The sequence below is a fragment of the Caretta caretta genome, chromosome 8 (genome assembly GCF_965140235.1).
Source record: "Caretta caretta isolate rCarCar2 chromosome 8, rCarCar1.hap1, whole genome shotgun sequence".
NCBI lineage: Eukaryota > Metazoa > Chordata > Testudines > Cheloniidae > Caretta > Caretta caretta.
In genome coordinates, this window is record NC_134213.1 from 37,071,545 (window position 1) to 37,089,084 (window position 17,540).

Here is a 17,540-nt window from a genome sequence, read left to right on the forward strand (position 1 = left end):
GAGGACTGACCCTTGGGGCACTCCGCTAGATAGTGGCTGCCAACTAGACATGGAGCCATTAATCACTACCCGTTGAGCCCGACAATCTAGCCAACTTTCTACCCACCTTGTAGTGCATCCATCCAGCCCATACTTCTTTAACTTGCTGACAAGAATACTGTGGGAGACCATGTCGAAAGCTTTGCTAAAGTCAAGGAATAACACGTCCACTGCTTTCCCTTCATCCACAGAACCAGTTATCTCATCATAGAAGGTAATTAGATTAGTCAGGCATGACTTTCCCTTGGTGAATCCATGCTGACTGTTCCTGATCACTTTCCTCTCATCTAAGTGCTTCAGAACTGATTCCTTGAGGACCTGCTCCATGATTTTTCCGAGGACTGAGGTGAGGCTGACTGGCCTGTAGTTCCCAGGATCCTCCTTCTTCCCTTTTTTAAAGATGGGCACTACATTAGCCTTTTTCCAGTCGTCCGGGACTTCCCCCGATCGCCATGAGTTTTCAAAGATAATGGCCAATGGCTCTGCAATCACATCTACCAACTCCTTTAGCACTCTCGGATGCAGCGCATCTGGCCCCATGGACTTGTGCTTGTCCAGCTTTTCTAAATAGTCCCGAACCACTTCTTTCTCCACAGAGGGCTGGTCACCTCCTCCCCATGCTGTGATGCCCAGTGCAGTAGTCTGGGAGCTGACCTTGTTCGTGAAGACAGAGGCAAAAAAAGCATTGAGTACATTAGCTTTTTCCACATCCTCTGTCACTAGGTTGCCTCCCTCATTCAGTAAGGGGCCCACACTTTCCTTGGCTTTCTTTTCTTGTTGCCAACATACCTGAAGAAACCCTTCTTGTTACTCTTAACAGCTCTCGCTAGCTGCAACTCCAAGTGTGATTTAGCCTTCCTGATTTCACTCCTACATGCCCGAGCAATATTTTTATACTCATCCCTGGTCATTTGTCCAGTCTTCCACTTCTTGTAAGCCTCTTTTTTGTGTTTAAGATCAGCAAGGATTTCACTGTTATGGCAGGCGACCAGCTTGGCTTATTACTATTCTTTCTACACATCGGGATGGTTTGTCCCTGTAACCACAATAAGGATTCTTTAAAATACAGCCAGCGGTGCTCTCTCCTATGGTGATGGAACTGTCACTCTGACATGCATGTTCAGGATCCCTATGAGGAATGCTGGTTGAGTTCCTGCAGATGTCTCAGAGCTGCCCAGCTCATTGTCTGTGCCTGCAAGAGGCAGAATGTCGCTCTGTTGCAAGGCTGGAATACTCTTAAAGTAGCATAAACTGAAACATTTGGGTTTTGGAAAAGAGATTTTACAAAATCCCACACTGGGAAATGTCATGGATGTGGCAATGTGCTCTCATAGTTTTTCTCCCTCTCTTTCAAGACTTCTTGCAGTGCTTGCTCTCCAAATACAACTGCATAGTGCTTGGGGACTGGACCCAAAGGGAAACTGACTAGAAAGAAAAGCGAACCTGATTTATCTATTTGCTGTTGTCCAAGGTGATTGCATTTTTAACAGGTGATTAAATGGCCTGAGCACCAACAAGTACATGAGAGTTGTAAAATCACTGCCATTTTGGTCACCAAAGGTGTTGTTAGTAGCACAGGTATAGAGAAATACTGTATTTGTAACAGGTGGCTTTTAATCAGAGTGTGTCCCTTTTAAACAAGTTCCTTTCCTGCCAGGGGCAGTTGACAGAAAATCCAATTATTTAGTCTCTTATACAAAGAAAAACAAATGACAGATGTGTCCTCAGCAGGAACTCAGCCTTTTGACAGTGACCAAACTGCAACCTGATGTAGCCCAACCTTTTGGGGCACAGCTGTGTTCCAACCACTAGGGAACTCCTCTCTTCAATCCTTACTTCTGCAGGCTCCTGTGATCTACGATAGACGTGTTTTCCTTCTGCCCCTCCCCCACAGCTTTCTCATCCCCTTCCCCCTTAAGCCCTGGATGGGATGGTTCCTGTTGGCTAGGGTTGTTTGGATGACTCCCCTACTACTTCTCACCACTATGCTGCAGCAGGGAGACCCACGCAGCAAACAAACTGGCAGCAGGCAGTGAGAACCGGATGGCTCCAACCTATCAGAATCCCTTGGGAAGAACAAGACAACTAAGTAGGACCAAGAACAGAAATTTGGATGAGATCCTGCTAAACTAGAACTGCTGGCAAATATGCTTCCTAAGTAAACTCAAGTGCCTGTCATTTCTTTCATCCTTTTTCTCTGACTTCTGGGCCAGGGGAAAGCCCAGCCCCAACTCATTTCTGTCCCCTCCATCACAGGTGGGAAATCCAGTCAGAGAACAGGCTCTGAGGCCTGGATGAAAGGGCAGCCTGGTTTTCAAACTGATGGATAGAGAGCACAATTGTTTCCTCCATTGCCTCCCTATCCTCACCCTTATGTCCAACAAGGGAAAAGTTGGTCCAGTAAAAGATATTACCTCACCCACCCTCCAGCAATGGAAAAGCACACTGAATGGATGCCCCCCGTGATCAGTAACAAAACAGAGCATGAGGTTGCTGCTGGGTACAGAGTGATTGTTAGGTTTCAGAGTCAATGCCACACTGAGATGAACCTGTGGACTAGTAAGGTCCACAGCTGGCAATGAAGCAGAAAACACCCAACGATTTTGCAGGGGAAGGAGAAGCTAGGTGGCACGCCAGCCATTTCTCACAGCGGGGCACCTCCCCCGCCCCGGCAGAGTAGGGTAAACTCCAAGTAACTGAGGGCAACAATGGCTATTATGCGCGCAGAGCTTGGCTCCCAGCCCCGGAGCAGCTCCGCTCCCACCATGGGCCAGCTCCCGGTGCCGGACTGGTTCCGGGTTTCAGAGATCCTGGCTGTAGTAGGTCCTTGGGGAACTTCCCCAGCTGAACTGGCCTGCACCAACAGCCACGCGTCCGGCGGACTGAGCGCCCCTGCCCGGCCCTCGCTGCGTCCCAGCTGCATGGACGCTCCGGACACAGCTAGGGCGCCAAGGGGCCGAGCTCGCCGTGGCAGGACGGGCGCCGCGCACGGGAGGGTCCGGGCCGGGGGAAGCACGAGCGCTGCGGGGATCGCACGGCGGGGGGAAGCACGCGAAGAGGAGAACCCAGACACATCTGGGACAAGAAGTGAGCATCGTGGTGGGCGGGATCCGCAGAGTTGGGGAGGTGCCCACGCGGCTGTCAGCAGCGGCCGCCCTTGGCCTCAGTGTGGAGACGATGAAGGAAAGCAGACGGAATTGCAGACCAAGTGATTGACACCGTACTCATCCAGTTATATCTCCACAGCAGGTTAGGCTGGGACAGGAGGCTGGGAAGGGAGGGCACGGCCTTTATCATTGACAGACACGGCTATCTTCCAATCATAGTAGGGGCGGAACCTGGTCTCACTGAGTGAGACCTTCAGAAGGAGTCAAAGGGAAGTATGTGACGGATTGGGAGAGAAGCCAATCATCCGGCGCCAAGCGCTGTGTAGTATGACTGATGTACTATCTGAACAATCAGAGTTTGGAAATCTCGAATTATAGTTGACCGACGGATATTTTATCCAATCAGTCTGCAGCTGTTCTGGGAGGGGCTTGACTGACATGCTGGCTGCCCAGTCAGATTTCCGCAAATTCAGGAAGAGACCGATGGAGAACGGGGCGGGGCGGCGAGAACAAACCGCCTCGGCGTGTGCTCTCAAGGCAGCATGATGGGAGCGCGTGACGAAGAGATGAGTGGCGGGAGTTTTGTCCAATAGAGCTGAGAGGCAGACCGAGCATGGCCAATGAGAGTGGGGGAAGCGGGCGGGCTAGGCGGTGCGGCGCTCCTAGTCCGGTTAGGTTGTGAGAAGTTAGTGGCGCTGCTGCTGGTGCTGTGAGGGGACGGAGACGGCTGGGCTGTGAGAGCAGCGGCGGCCTCGGATCAGTGCGATGCTCACGGACGGCACCGCCGCCCCTGTCGGCGACGAGGAGATAGACTCGGTCACTCCCCGTGCCCCCCCCACCGCCGAGGCCCCCGCCGCGGCCGGGCCCGCCCCGCTGGGGCTGCGGGCCGTGCGCCTCTTCGGGGAGGCCGGGCCCGGCGGGCCAGGAGGCCCCGGAGCGCCCGACGCTGGAGAGGCCGCCCTCGACTTCAAGCTGGCGGCCGCCGTGCTGAGGAGTGGGGGTGGTGGCGGTTCCGGCAGCGATGAGGACGAAGTGTCCGAGGTGAGAGACCGATGGCCGGGCCGGGCCCGGCTTCTCCGCGCTCAGCCGCTTCCTGACTGGCCTAGGCCGGCTCCTACCGGCAGCGGCGACCTGGGGCCTGACCTTCTCTGCTCTGTAAAACGGGGCCCAAAACCTAACAGCGAGCCCGGGGGTCCCAGTGCTAGGCCTCCTGTGCACCCAGGAGCGGGGGCCTCCCAGCATCCAACCGCTTGTCTTGTTATGCGCCTTCAATCGTCGTGAGCGGGGGAGGGTCCCAGTACCAATCCTGTGCCCGCGGAATGGGGGTGTGGTACCGCACCCAAACTCCTCCAGTGTGTCCCTAGACTGTGGGGCTCAGCACCCCCACATTCTCGTCTCCATAGCCAGTTTGAGGGGCGGGAGGCGGGTCTCATCAGCCTAGTCCCCCCCGGCTGGGAGGAGGTGATTTGAGCACCTCATCTGCACCCAGTCTTGGGGAGATGGGGTCCCAGCACCCACTTTTGTTTGTTTAGACTGATGGTATGGGTGGGGCAGGGGTTTAGTATATTCCTTCTCTCATATAATGTAGGAGGGTGGTGGTGGCGGCTTCCAGTACCTGGCCACCCTGAACCTACTCTGTGCTCAGTCTTAAAGATCCCAGCACCCACTTATTGCTACTTCAGACTCGGGAGGAGGTGTGGGGGTTCCCATCACTTAGTCTTGTGATGAGAGGAGGGGTTCCCCCACCCTTTCTAGAGATGGATGGAGGGAATTGCAGTCTCTAATCTCCCAAACACATGTATAACTTGAAGGGGTGTGTGTGTGTGTGGTGGTGGGCTGTATACCCATCAACATCCTATTTGGGGTCTGTGGGGGTTCTAAACTCTCAGTGAACACTACTTCATCTGGTCTAGGGAGGGAAGATAAATCTAAAGTTTTCATCCACCATCACCACCCACTGGTGCTATGGTGGGGGAATGAGTTCAGTTTCTCCTGTCACCTAATTGAAGGGAAGAGTTTCAAGGTCTTACCCACTACTACTGCCTCCACCTAAGCAGATTGTTCCTAGTGTCTAAAGCTCTCCAACCTCTGCACATCTTTGCAAGAGGGAAGAAATACAATTAACATAATACTGATTTCTCCTCCCCCCCCCCCCACCAGAATTGGATGCCTGGAGTGGATTGATGCTTGAACATCTCTACTTTACAATTTCACCTGAAGGGATGGAAGGAGGGGCCAGCACTTATTTTGGTGTCTAGGCAGTCCGTTGTGTATGTGTCCACTCACCCCCAGACCTGGTGAATTCTGAACTGTTAGGTTTAGTCTGACTAAGAAAGTTGCACTAATTTAATAAAAATACATATTTTTAGTCCAATTGATTTAGTTAAACTTTCGTAAACCCCTGTGTGGGCACACTACTTACAGCTTTCTGAATAAGCTGAATTGATATGTCAGTTTAAGTGTCCACACCAGGACTAAACTGTTTTTTAAATTCTAAATAAATTGGTGGCACTTTTGTGTGTGAACATGGCCTCAATTTGAGGTTATGGCCCATAAATATCTATGTTCTTGTAAATATTCAAACTGAAATAACCCTCAACCCCACTGGAATATATTTGTAAAATACTTGAATCTGCTCCACCCCCTAGCTTAGGAAAAAATACCAATTGCTTTTCTGTTGGTATCTAGCATGTATCAAGCCTTCTATCTCTGTTCCTTCACATTTCAGTGTATCTCTGTTTTTCAGCAGTGTTTACAAAACACAGGTCTAAGTGAGAACCACTCTGAGAATCTGTTAGCTAATTATGAAATCAAGAAAGATCTAAAACATACCTACAGAGATTCTGAAATAGTATATTTATTCTGATATTGATGCCATCATACTGGTAAAGATTCTGCTTTGGAAATTTATCCTCTTTGGGTATGTCTATGATGCAGATTAAGCGATGACAGTAACATGGGTAGGCATACCTGCACTAACTTTAATCTGGTGTGGGTAACAATAGTGTGAAGATGTGGTGGTAGGGTTTTCAGTGTGGGCCAGCAACAAGAGGTCATTGGTTACAGTCATTGGCAGGCTTGTACTGGGATGGGTAAGCCGTGCTGAAGTCCATGCCACTATGTATTCACTAATATTATCCCCACTAGCTAGATTAAAGCTAGCATGGGTATGCCTACCCATGCTACAATCATACCTTAATTTGTGATGTACCTTTAGTTACCTACTTCTCTATCTCAAGAGATGTGGATGTCTGATTGGTGTCTGTGAAGTACCATTGTGGAGATTCTCTGGTGAATGAGGCTATATAATGGCAAAGTACTATTTATAGTTGATGTCTGTAGATTCATTATAAACCATTGAGGGCAAAAAAGATTAGGAACTTTGTTCAAACACTTGCTCAAGGCTGGTTTAGCAAATAAACAAGAAAGCTCTTCTTGCAGAAAGACCTTTCTTGTTTAAAACATTTTAAAAGGTGCTGCCAAATAAATATTCAGAGGCTTCCAAAATACATGCGTAGATAAATTGGCTTAGTGTTTCTACCTGAGTTTGATCCTGAATGTGCTCATTACCTGTGCTCAGTATTTGGCAGAGATGACTGTATGAGGAAACATGACAGAGAAGGATGAGTCTTGTGACTGATTCCCTGCTAGGTTGTTATGGAACAAGGTTGACACAATTCAGGAGGAGCTATCTTTTAGCCTCCTTCTCTGTGGGAGAATATGAGGCACCTGCTGCTATTGTTCTGTGTTCCAAAGAAGCAACTGTAAGCTCTTGGGATGGAAAACTGCAGCGCTTGAATTAGACAGCTTTGAAAACTTAGCAAGTGTCCGAACTGTGGTCTCAAGTCATGAGTCAGTGACTCGGGTGTATGCTTTGAGGTACTATCAATGCTTGGAATTAGGGAGCACTTGAAGGGAGACTTAAAAATAAATAAATAGTGTGCTTCTGTTTATCCAGATGGCTTGGATGACATCCAAAAGTTCTGGATAAATGGAAGTGTTTTGTAAGTGACATAGGGTTATATGGGGAACACACTGGCTTCGGGTAACTAGGATTTTCAGATAGCTGGAATTATACTGTACATGAAATGAAGGTTTGCCATGTCCCCTTAATCTGGGCTTTTTCTGCAGTTGGCTTCTATAGTTCTTAAAAAAAGAAACCTTGCTGAAATGACATCAATAACAAGTGTATGTACATATGGCAGTGTTCTTAATATTTATAGATACTAAGGTCAGAAGGGACCATTATGATCATCTAGTCTGACCTTCTGCACAACGCAGGCCACAGAATCTCACCCACCCACTCCTGCGAAAACCTCTCACCTATGTCTGAGCTATTGAAGTCCTCAAATCGTGGTTTAAAGACTTCAAGGAGCAGAGAATCCTCCAGCAAGTGACCTGTGCCCCATGCTACAGAGGAAGGTGAAAAATCTCCAGGGCCTCTTCCAATCTGCCCTGGCAGAAAATTCCTTCCCGACCCCAGATATGGTGATCGGCTAAACCCTGAGCATATGGGCAAGATTCACCAGCCAGATACTACAGAAAATGCTTTCCTGGGTAACTTAGATCCCATCCCATCACAGGGCATTAGGCCTAATTTTCCATGAATATTTAATTACGAAAACCATGTTATCCCATCATACCATCTCCTCCATAAACTTATCGAGTCTAATCTTAAAGCCAGATAGATCTTTTGCCCCCACTGCTTTCCTTGGAAGGCTATTCCAAAACTTCACTCCTCTGATGCATTGATGTGATTTTTAATATGGTAAAATAACTGGACTAGGATTAGTCAATGGCAGGTGGAGAAAATAACGAAATAAAATCATCATGGAGGTGCAGAAAATAGAATACAACACAAGTGTAAAACAAATACAGGATTCAAAAATGAATAAAATTTCACAAAGGCAAGCTAAATAATACTTACAGCATTTCTTATCTGAGGTTTCAAAGTTCATTAAAATGAAAATATTATCCCCATGTTGTAGATGAGGAAACTGAGGTACAGAGGGGATGTGATTTGCCCACAGTCACACAGCCAGTCAGTGGCAGAGATGGGAATAGAACCCAGACCTCCTGACTCCCAGTCCATTGCCCTATATCCTGCATTATTCTGCATCCTATGAGACACTTAATGGAAAAAAACAGCTGGGGTGGGGATTGGGAAGCCTTTAAAGTAGAAACAGTAATTGGATATAACTTTTGAGCAATATCTTTCTTAGTTATTTTAAAGGCTTATTGTGTGGATGGAGGCGGAGGAGATGGGCATCAGATATAGAAAAAAAACAAGGAAGGAGAATAATGAAAATGAATTAGTTTTGAGTCAGCAAAGGCCAAGAAACAGTACATATGGGGAAAGATTAGGAAACCTTGAATATGTCTCCATTGCAGTTAGATGCTAATGGCTGGCCCATGCCGGCTGACATGCCCCTTATGAACACATTTGTCAGTTTGAGTTCAAAAGAATGGTTTAAAGGGAACTGAATCTAGTGGTGCAGATGAACTATGAAGAGGCTAATAAGGTGAGAGGAGATTTGAGAAACTGACACCTGTGATCACCAGTAAAAATACGTCTAGTGCAAATTGGTCAGTAATTACGGATGATTCAAGCATGATCTATGGGAATCATTACGGATGATTCAAGCATGATCTATGGGAATCATATGAAGTAGAAAATCTTTTGCCTAGTACTTCTGAAAAAATTAAGAGGGAAGCTGTAATTCTCTTGTACTTACAGAAGGTATTGCCACCAAAGGCTGTTTAACTTTGGAATCACCACAGATTTCCCATGGGTTTGGTAACAATAACAAAGGTCAAAAGATTCACATTTTAATCTTGGCCTGGGTTTGTGGTTGCAAGCTGCTGTGGCCTATTTTAAATGAGTTAATCTAGTTCTGAGTGAGCTGCCATCCCTGTGAAGCTGGATTCTGTTGAGGCTCTGGCAGTAGGTGCTGATGGAGTGAATAGGCATGGATAATGAACTATCTTCTTGATACTAGCTGTGATCCCTATAGGTTAAGTAGGAGGTATGTTGGCAGGTGCATATATGTGTGTGAAGTTTAGGCTACCTGTCCTTTGGCTATAGAAGATTACTGGGTCCAGGGCTATCAATATGTGAATCTCTTACCTTTTACCAATATTACATTAATTAAATTATTTAACTGAAGTCTGTCTTTTTAAAAGGGAAAACTGGGCTGCAGAAATAGAAGTACCAAATTGGAGTAAAGGACTATGATAGTTGAAGTATTTGCAATATTGTGTGCCTCACTGACCTATTGTAAAATGAAAAAGCAAGTCTGAGGTCATCCATAATGATAAAGGTACTCAAGGATCTTAGGGCTCAGAGTGGAGTCTGACTGCAATCATATACAAGTTTTGCAGGCCTCTTGTGTTCATAGTTATGTAGTCCTGATTCTTCAAAGGAAATTGGAATTCACCCCTGCTGTAGAATGTCATTTAGTTCATTTGCATCCCTTTTTCAGAGTGGGCGGCCCGACAGCAGAATTGCCTTATGTATAAAATTTATTTGTTGCATAAGCCTCTGGGTATATTTACATGAAACACAATTAAAAATCAGACACAACCTACCTTTAGAGTCCCTATGGTAGGTACCCCGTATCCTCCTTAATACGTAAGGATTTCTTGCAAGATGGATAAAAATAAATGATTTTAAAAAATCAAATGGGAGTTTTGATCAGATTTCTTTTAAATTTAAATTGCATTTTTATTTAGATATAAACTTCTTAAATAAACCCTTTAAAATTAAATCTGAATTGGCAACCCATGTTAAGGCCTAAACCTAATATAATCTATTAAAATTTAAATAAAGCTTCATCAGTGAGTCCTCTAAAACCTTTAATGAGCTAAAGGGTGCTGCTGTTTTAATTATATAATGAATCAGGGAGAAAACATCTGTAATTTTTGAGGCCAACTCAAGCTTTGTAAATGTAACAATGTCATGTAATGCATTATCTATTTTCGGTCTTTATAACAGAGCAAATACTAATATTTACATTTTTGCAAATATGTAAGTATTTTGAAGAACGTGGGGACAGACTTCCAAAGGTATTTAGTCACCTACAGATACAAATAGATGTCTAGTGAGATTTTTTTCAGAGGTGCCAAAGCAGATTATGTGCCTGCACACATTTGAAAATCCCAGTAAGCACTTCTCTGCATCTTGAAGCACCTAAAAAAAAACCTTTGTTTCTGGTCACCGTGGAACAGATTTTTCAATTTGTAAGCACATGGACTATAAATAACACTTGCTTTGTTTAATAAATCAGTTAATTTGAAATGCAAAACATATTTTGATAAAACATATATTGAGTATCCAGTATATTTAAGGTTGTTTATTATAAACAGTTTTCAGATGTGGTTCTTATACATTTTTAATTGATTCCAGTTAAATTTACACATGAGTAAAATTAACTAGTAAATAGAAAGTGGTGAATGACATTTCTTAACCTACAATAATTAATTAAGAACATGAATAAATGTATGTTAGGCTATATAATTGTTTATATTATATTTAAACACACTTTTTGCTAATCAGGAAGATAAATATCAAATTTAGTATAAAAACTATATTTAGCTGCAAATCAACATGTGTAAATGCTGTACCAACCAACGAGAATAGGTACTCTCCTAAAGCAAAATTCAAAGTACAAGTTTAAAACATGATTAGAACTAATGATTTAAATTAATGTTTGTTGCTTGCTGATTCTAATTAGGATTAGAATCAGTGATTTAAATCACTCCACCCTGATTTCTTTTACCCAGTTTGCACTCAAGAAGATGCTTTGGACAAAAAATGAGTCTTGCATATGTTAAATGGCTGTAATTTTTCTCATTGATTGACTTCAGAAGCTGATTATAACGTGTGCCTTATAGGGGAGCCTTTCTTCTGACCCCAAAAGAACCCCTCCTGGACCCATTTCAGTTCCAAAATTTTCACCTGAAGCAAGTAAATGTAGTTTATGTATCTATCATGAGGACTCCCTGGTAGTTCTCAGTGTTATCAGCTGAAGTCAAAAATACTGTGTCCTGAGGAGTAAGTTCTGATTGTCTTAATATGGACATCTGTATTTTCAGAAGTGATAATATTGCTTCAAATATCACCAAAGTCCTCTTATCTCCTGTGATTTTTATCTTGTCTTACTAATGGAAGTACCCATTTGCGGAATGAGGAAAGTGTAACTTAATAAAAATTTAGGAATTAATGAGTTATACTAATCAAATTCCTTTGTAAATACGGGAAATCTACAACATCATGTTTATGTATTGTCTGATAACTGATGTATTTAAGAGTTAAGGACATCCTGTTTGAAACGTTTCCATTGACACAGTATGATTTTCAACTCCTGTGATAGTCTAAATTATAAGAACAGTTGGACACTCTTGGTAGATTATTCTTATTTGCAAACCAGCTTTTAAAACTACGCTACCTCCGTGTAAGCTTGAAAGCTTGTCTCACTAACAGAAGTTGGTCCAATAAAAGATAATACCTCACCCACCTTGTCTAACTATCCCTAAGTTTGAGGTAAATGGGTGATATCAGGTGATGGAGGGGGTCACATTTCAAGCAAAAACCTGTTCCATCAGTAGATACAATTCCAGGGATGGGTTACTTTCTTTTAATGGTTTAAACCAGTCCATTTGTGGTCATGAAGGTAAAGGTTTTCTTTTCTTTTAAATCTAATTTTGGAGGAACTGTGGGGTATGAAATTTTGGGGATTAAAACAGAACAGGCTGTTTTCATTTCCTTTTTCCATCTATAACTCCTAATAATCAGTTTTAATATAAATTGGAGACTTAACATTTTTCCTAACTACTTGTTTGTATAATTTTTTTTTTCAGTATTATATCTATCAAAATGTAGCTAGAAGAGTCCTGTTCCTGAATGTAGTATGTGTTAATACCGTGCAATCCTGTTGGGAAGAAACACATTCATGTTGCAAATGGTCTCATTTTTCAGTAGTTCTGCGATAACATGAGAACTTTTTCTTCCTCTTCTCTCCCCATTCCATTTTTGGCTGGTAGAAACTTTATAAACATTCATCCTTTCTCTGCAAGGCCGTTTCACAGTATCCCATAATTCTGACTAAGCAGGTCTGGTTGTGACTCGTTTCAGAGCCATCTAGTTCAGCTTTTGAGACAGGTGTTGATAGATGGTTAATTGTTGCAGTCTTTGCTGGTCAGAAGAGCCCAAAACTCTAGGTCCATTTGCTGGCCCTACTCCAAAAATCCTTTTGTCTGTTTGAAAATAGAAGACACTTTACCCTAAATATTTGTTTAAATGCACAAAAATATGCAGACTACGTGCTTGTGACTTTGTTTTAATGTATGTTAGGGGCCCAGAGTTTCCACTAGGCCCATAAGTTATTCATCCCCAATTGCTTCCAATAAAACACAACCCCTCAACAACTCACTTCTTAACTACAGAAATCAAAACTCCCTGATGAAACCTTTTCTCCCCATCAATATCCTTCTTACCCAGAAACCTTAGTAAAATGATAAATGTTAATATACCTGGAAGGCTAACAAATCTGGCCTCTTTCAGACCAGAGAGAGGAGGAGATCAGCTTTTTGAGGTAAATGCATCACAAAGAGAGAGGTCTACAACTGGGCCCCAGTCTTAAATGAAGGGGATCCAGACCATACTACTAATTGCAAACATGACAGTAGAGCACAGGGAGAGAGGCCATCCCTTAAGTAGATATTCAAGCTGTGCATGGTTTAAAAGCAGCACATTATTTATTATTTGTATTTTAATCTTCATTGTTAACTTTTTGAAAGACACTCCCAGGTTTCTAACCTCTTTACCACCAGTTCTCAAGTTTCCAGTGGAGTAGAATTTAGCAAGGGGATTGTAGTGGAGTTGCTTTGTTCACTGGAATAGACTTTTGTTAGGCTAAACCTGAAGCGTTATCCTATATTTCATTTGCTGGCTCTGCAGTGGCAGAACATGTGTGTAAACTTGTATGTGCTAGGTTTGAAAAGTTTTACTAAAAATGGCACAAGATTTGGAAAAGCTCAGCATGGTCTTCACCAAGCTGTACACTTCTGTATAGTAGGAGACTTGAATGTGGAACGCTCTCAACTTCTTTCAGGGGCTCTGCTTTTTCTTTCTTCCGCTGGCAGTTGAAGGGCATTGCAATTCCTTTTCCTACAGGAGATCCTGTGAGCTTTATCATCTTACGTGGGAGTAGTCATTTTTAAATATTGAGGTGCTCTGGTGTGCCTGAAGCATATAGGTGGGGTGGGGAACAGGCTGATGAATTGCTAGATGGCGTGCTCATCTGTTCTGTTTGTACATTGTTAAGCACTCTTCTCTTTTGTATTCTCAAGTTTTCTAAAACTTATCTAGAACTGACTGGACTCTTTTAAAACTGGCACAATTACATAGAGATCACATTTTGGGGCCTAAACTGCTTGACATCTCACAAATCGGACCTTTCACATTGGGCCATGCTTGAAAAAGACCACTTTTACAAATAATTTTTTACTCAACCTGAGCCCAGGTGGCATTAGCTGATCAAAGCAGCCCCCTCAATGATTTTTTTTTCTAGACTGGGAAAAAGTGTACTTGTAAAATGTATTTGTTATGTTTTTAAAGTGAACCATTTTCCTAATATAAACAAGACCAATTTTGAGCAGAGTAGTAAATAAAGAAGACTGAATAAACTATGGGCTCTCAATCCACCAGACACTTGGTCTGTTTTCCCATGTTTTCCTCTTTTGAGTTTGACAAGGGTGATGTGAACATTCCTCCTGTAGTGAAGTAGAAAGGAGGTGAGTGACGGCTCCCCCAGCCTCAGCGCGCAAGCATACCCTATTAGGAAGGAGAATAGAATCTCTCATGCCCAGGAATGGGGAGTTATCCCTTAACTTGTGCTTTTTGTGAAGATCCAACCTGAAATATGTACAGTAGATAGTTTTCTCTCCTAGGGTTGCTGGTGGTATAAGCAACTTCCCCCAATAGAGCATAAAAAACAATCCCAAGGAAGCCCATTAGTTTTAGACAAAATGTGGTTTTATGCTGCGTCTGGTAATTTGATATTTTTGTCTTTAATTTTTTTTTAAAATTTCTTGGGTTGAAATACTTGAGCTAGATCTAGCCTTCCTCCTCCCAGCCTGGCTAAGCTGTTTCTGTCTCCTCCTGGAGTTAAGTCATAATATTACATTTCTTATGTTGGTTATTTCCTTGAAAACAGTGATGTCAAACACAGGATTGTTTCCATGGAAATAGATAACATCAGAAATTGACTTCGATCAAGATCTGAGGGGTGGGAATAAATGAGTTGTGGGGAAACCTTTTGAAGCAGTTATTAAATAATGAAAAAATGGATCAGCTGATTAGTAAACTGATTAGTGTATGCTGAAATATACTTGAACACATATAATGCTTAACAAATATAACTGTTTGCCTTAGACACTAAGGCCTTGTCATCTGTCTAAGGCCTTCCTTAGGTACAAGACTAGTTTGTTCTCTCCTTGATGTGTATACTTAACTCCCACTAGGTTTCATGTATTATGAATATGCTTTGAGAATAGAGCAGATGGCAGTCAGAACCAACTCTGTAGATATGGTGAGTCCCTTGCTGGTAACTGCCAAGAATCACTTGAAACTAAAACTTCCTCAATCTACCTGTCTGCTAATCAGTCCTAGCTGCAGTCTTGTTTTTAGTTTATAACTCTTGAAGTAGTGACTGAAATATCTGCCAATCTTGTAGCTTTCTTATAGGCAATTCAAAGGAGTTTCTGCACTTGTTCTGTTTTTCTGCTACCCTTATTTAACCACAACAAAACTACAAGATTACAGGCGCACCTTTTTTGTTTTTAATTTGTTGCCTTTCAAGAATGTTAATTTAATTTCTTGTTTGTGGTCGAACTTCCACAAATCACGTGGTCCTGCTCCAATAATGGTTTCATCCTTAGCTCTGCCCTGGTAGTTTCCAGTATTCATGAAACTGTTCAGAGGTATTGTTTCATTTAAAATATGTATTTTGGTATAGGAAAGTTCTAAGTGAGAGAAAATAGTTGAGAGAAATCTGCTGATGTGTTTTATATGGACCAACTGTCCAACTTTTTTTTTAACGTCTGCCCATAAAAGTTATTTGACATTGATTTGTTAATACTAACCTAAGAAAATTCAAAGCCTAGGACTCTGGATGTCTAACTTTTATAATGGAGGAATGTTCCCATACTGCATTTCTGTCTTGATGTATCACTTAAGTATGTATTTTCATATGTTAGCATTGGCCTGAATTTTGAGAAGTGACTGGTGATTTTGGGTGTCCAGCATGAGATGCTTTGAGGTATTGCAGGTTGGGCACCCATAATTGGTGATCACTTCTGAAAATATAAGGCAGAGTGTTTTGCAAATAGCTTGTGTTACTAAAAGTCTTTTTAAGAAAATGTGTTAAGTAATGTTAACTATGGATACCTATACTTGAATTTCAGACTTCAGAGCACAGCACATGTCTGCTTTGCATTTGGGAAATAGTCTTTCTTATGTGCCCGGTGACACAGTATAAATCTAGTATTTTGTATGATCTACAAAATGAATTTGCAATAGACTGCATTTTGAAGTAAACATATTACAGCCCGGTTCCTACAGTTATGTTGTTTTTTCACTTCCTGATGACAGCTTAATGTCATGGAATGCTGGTCTCTTAAGGGGAGAAAAATCTCTCAGTATGCAGTTTTGCTTTTTTGTCCTTTGGAGCAGGGTTCAGACTGTGATGTTTGTGGTGGTGTTTTTTGTACAAGTGCAATGTTATCTTTGAATTTTCTGAGGTGGTAAAATGTTTAATATTGAGGTAATTTGCACTCAGTGGTATGTCTCCAACCTCAGATTCACCTGGGTATTCTCCTTATGCTTGCTGACTGCTTAAGGTATTCAGCAGTAGACGTTCACTCTGGCTCCTGAGATCTGACAGAGAATAGCTCTTTTCATGCACAACTTAAGAGGTGTGCAGCAGGGAGCATCTCTTCCTGGGCACCTTATATGTTCAACAAATGAGTAGAGGGGGTAAGGGATGGGGAGCTAACCAGCTTCCTCTACCGAAACCAACCTCTGGAGTGTCTGTCCTCAACAAACTACAGTTGGATTGTTGGCCTTCCAGCAATTCCTCCAGTCTTACTGGGGGGCTGATAACCTTATTTATGCTTACTGGGAGCTTAAATGGGGCTTCTGGTGCATCCTACTCCCCAAGACTTTCAGCGGGAGTTTTGTGTGTGTTGGGGGGAGATGGCAGCGTGTGTGTGTAAAGCAGCGGTTCTAATGAGCCTCTGAAGAAGTACAGTGATTTTGAAAAATCTGTTGCTTTCTTGTGACACCTCATACTCTACTGGAACCTGTAGGTGGCCCCCAAGGTCTATGCTCCCCCCATGTATCCGTGCTTGTACGCACCTCTTGTGGTCATAAGATGAGAGAGGTGGGGCAAAGCAGAGTAGGGAATTATTGTCCCATCTCCATGCTAAGGCTGTGTCTACACTAGCACTTTTGTCAGTAAAACTTTTGTTGGTTAGAGGTGTGGAAAACCCCCCCACCACTAACTGATGTAAGTTACACTGACAGAAGCGCTGGTGTGGATAGCACTATTTTGGCAGGAGATGCTATCCTGCTGATATAGCTACCACCACTCTAGAGGTGGTTAGGGACTATTTAGAAAAGCTGGACGTGCACAAGTCCATGGGGCCGGACGAGTTGCATCCGAGAGTGCTGAAGGAATTGGCGGCTGTGATTGCAGAGCCATTGGCCATTATCTTTGAAAACTCGTGACGAACGGGGGAAGTCCCGGATGACTGGAAAAAGGCTAATGTAGTGCCAATCTTTAAAAAAGGGAAGAAGGAGGATCCAGGGAACTACAGGCCAGTCAGCCTCACCTCAGTCCCTGGAAAAATCATGGAGCAGGTCCTCAAAGAATCAATCCTGAAGCACTTGCATGAGAGGAAAGTGATCAGGAACAGCCAGCATGGATTCACCAAGGGAAGGTCATGCCTGACTAATCTAATCGCCGTTTATGATGAGATTACTGGTTCTGTGGATGAAGGGAAAGCAGTGGATGTATTGTTTCTTGACTTTAGCAAAGCTTTTGACACGGTCTCCCACAGTATTCTTGTCAGCAAGTTAAGGAAGTATGGGCTGGATGAATGCACTACAAGGTGGGTAGAAAGCTGGCTAGATTGTCGGGCTCAACGGGTAGTGATCAATGGCTCCATGTCTAGTTGGCAGCCGGTATCAAGTGGAGTGCCCCAAGGGTCGGTCCTGGGGCCGGTTTTGTTCAATATCTTCATAAATGATCTGGAGGATGGTGTGGATTGCACTCTCAGCAAATTTGCGGATGATACTAAACTGGGAGGAGTGGTAGATACGCTGGAGGGGAG

At 43.2% G+C, this 17,540-nt stretch overlaps 1 protein-coding gene across 13 annotated transcripts in view; it reads left to right on the forward strand.

Moving 5' to 3' along the window:
* The first annotated feature begins 3,824 nt into the window (after window positions 1-3,824).
* Window positions 3,825-17,540, forward strand: part of ANKHD1 (ankyrin repeat and KH domain containing 1) — a 213,748-nt gene continuing 200,032 nt past the window's right edge. For 8 of the 13 annotated variants that reach the window (XM_048862541.2, XM_048862545.2, XM_048862543.2 and 5 more), the window contains exon 1: window positions 3,825-4,187. In XM_048862541.2, the coding sequence (XP_048718498.1) occupies window positions 3,912-4,187 (276 nt within the window). In that variant the 5' untranslated portion in view covers window positions 3,825-3,911. The remainder of the gene's footprint in view (window positions 4,188-17,540) is intronic. The other 5 variants (XM_048862542.2, XM_048862547.2, XM_048862550.2 and 2 more) reach the window with 1 other exon arrangement.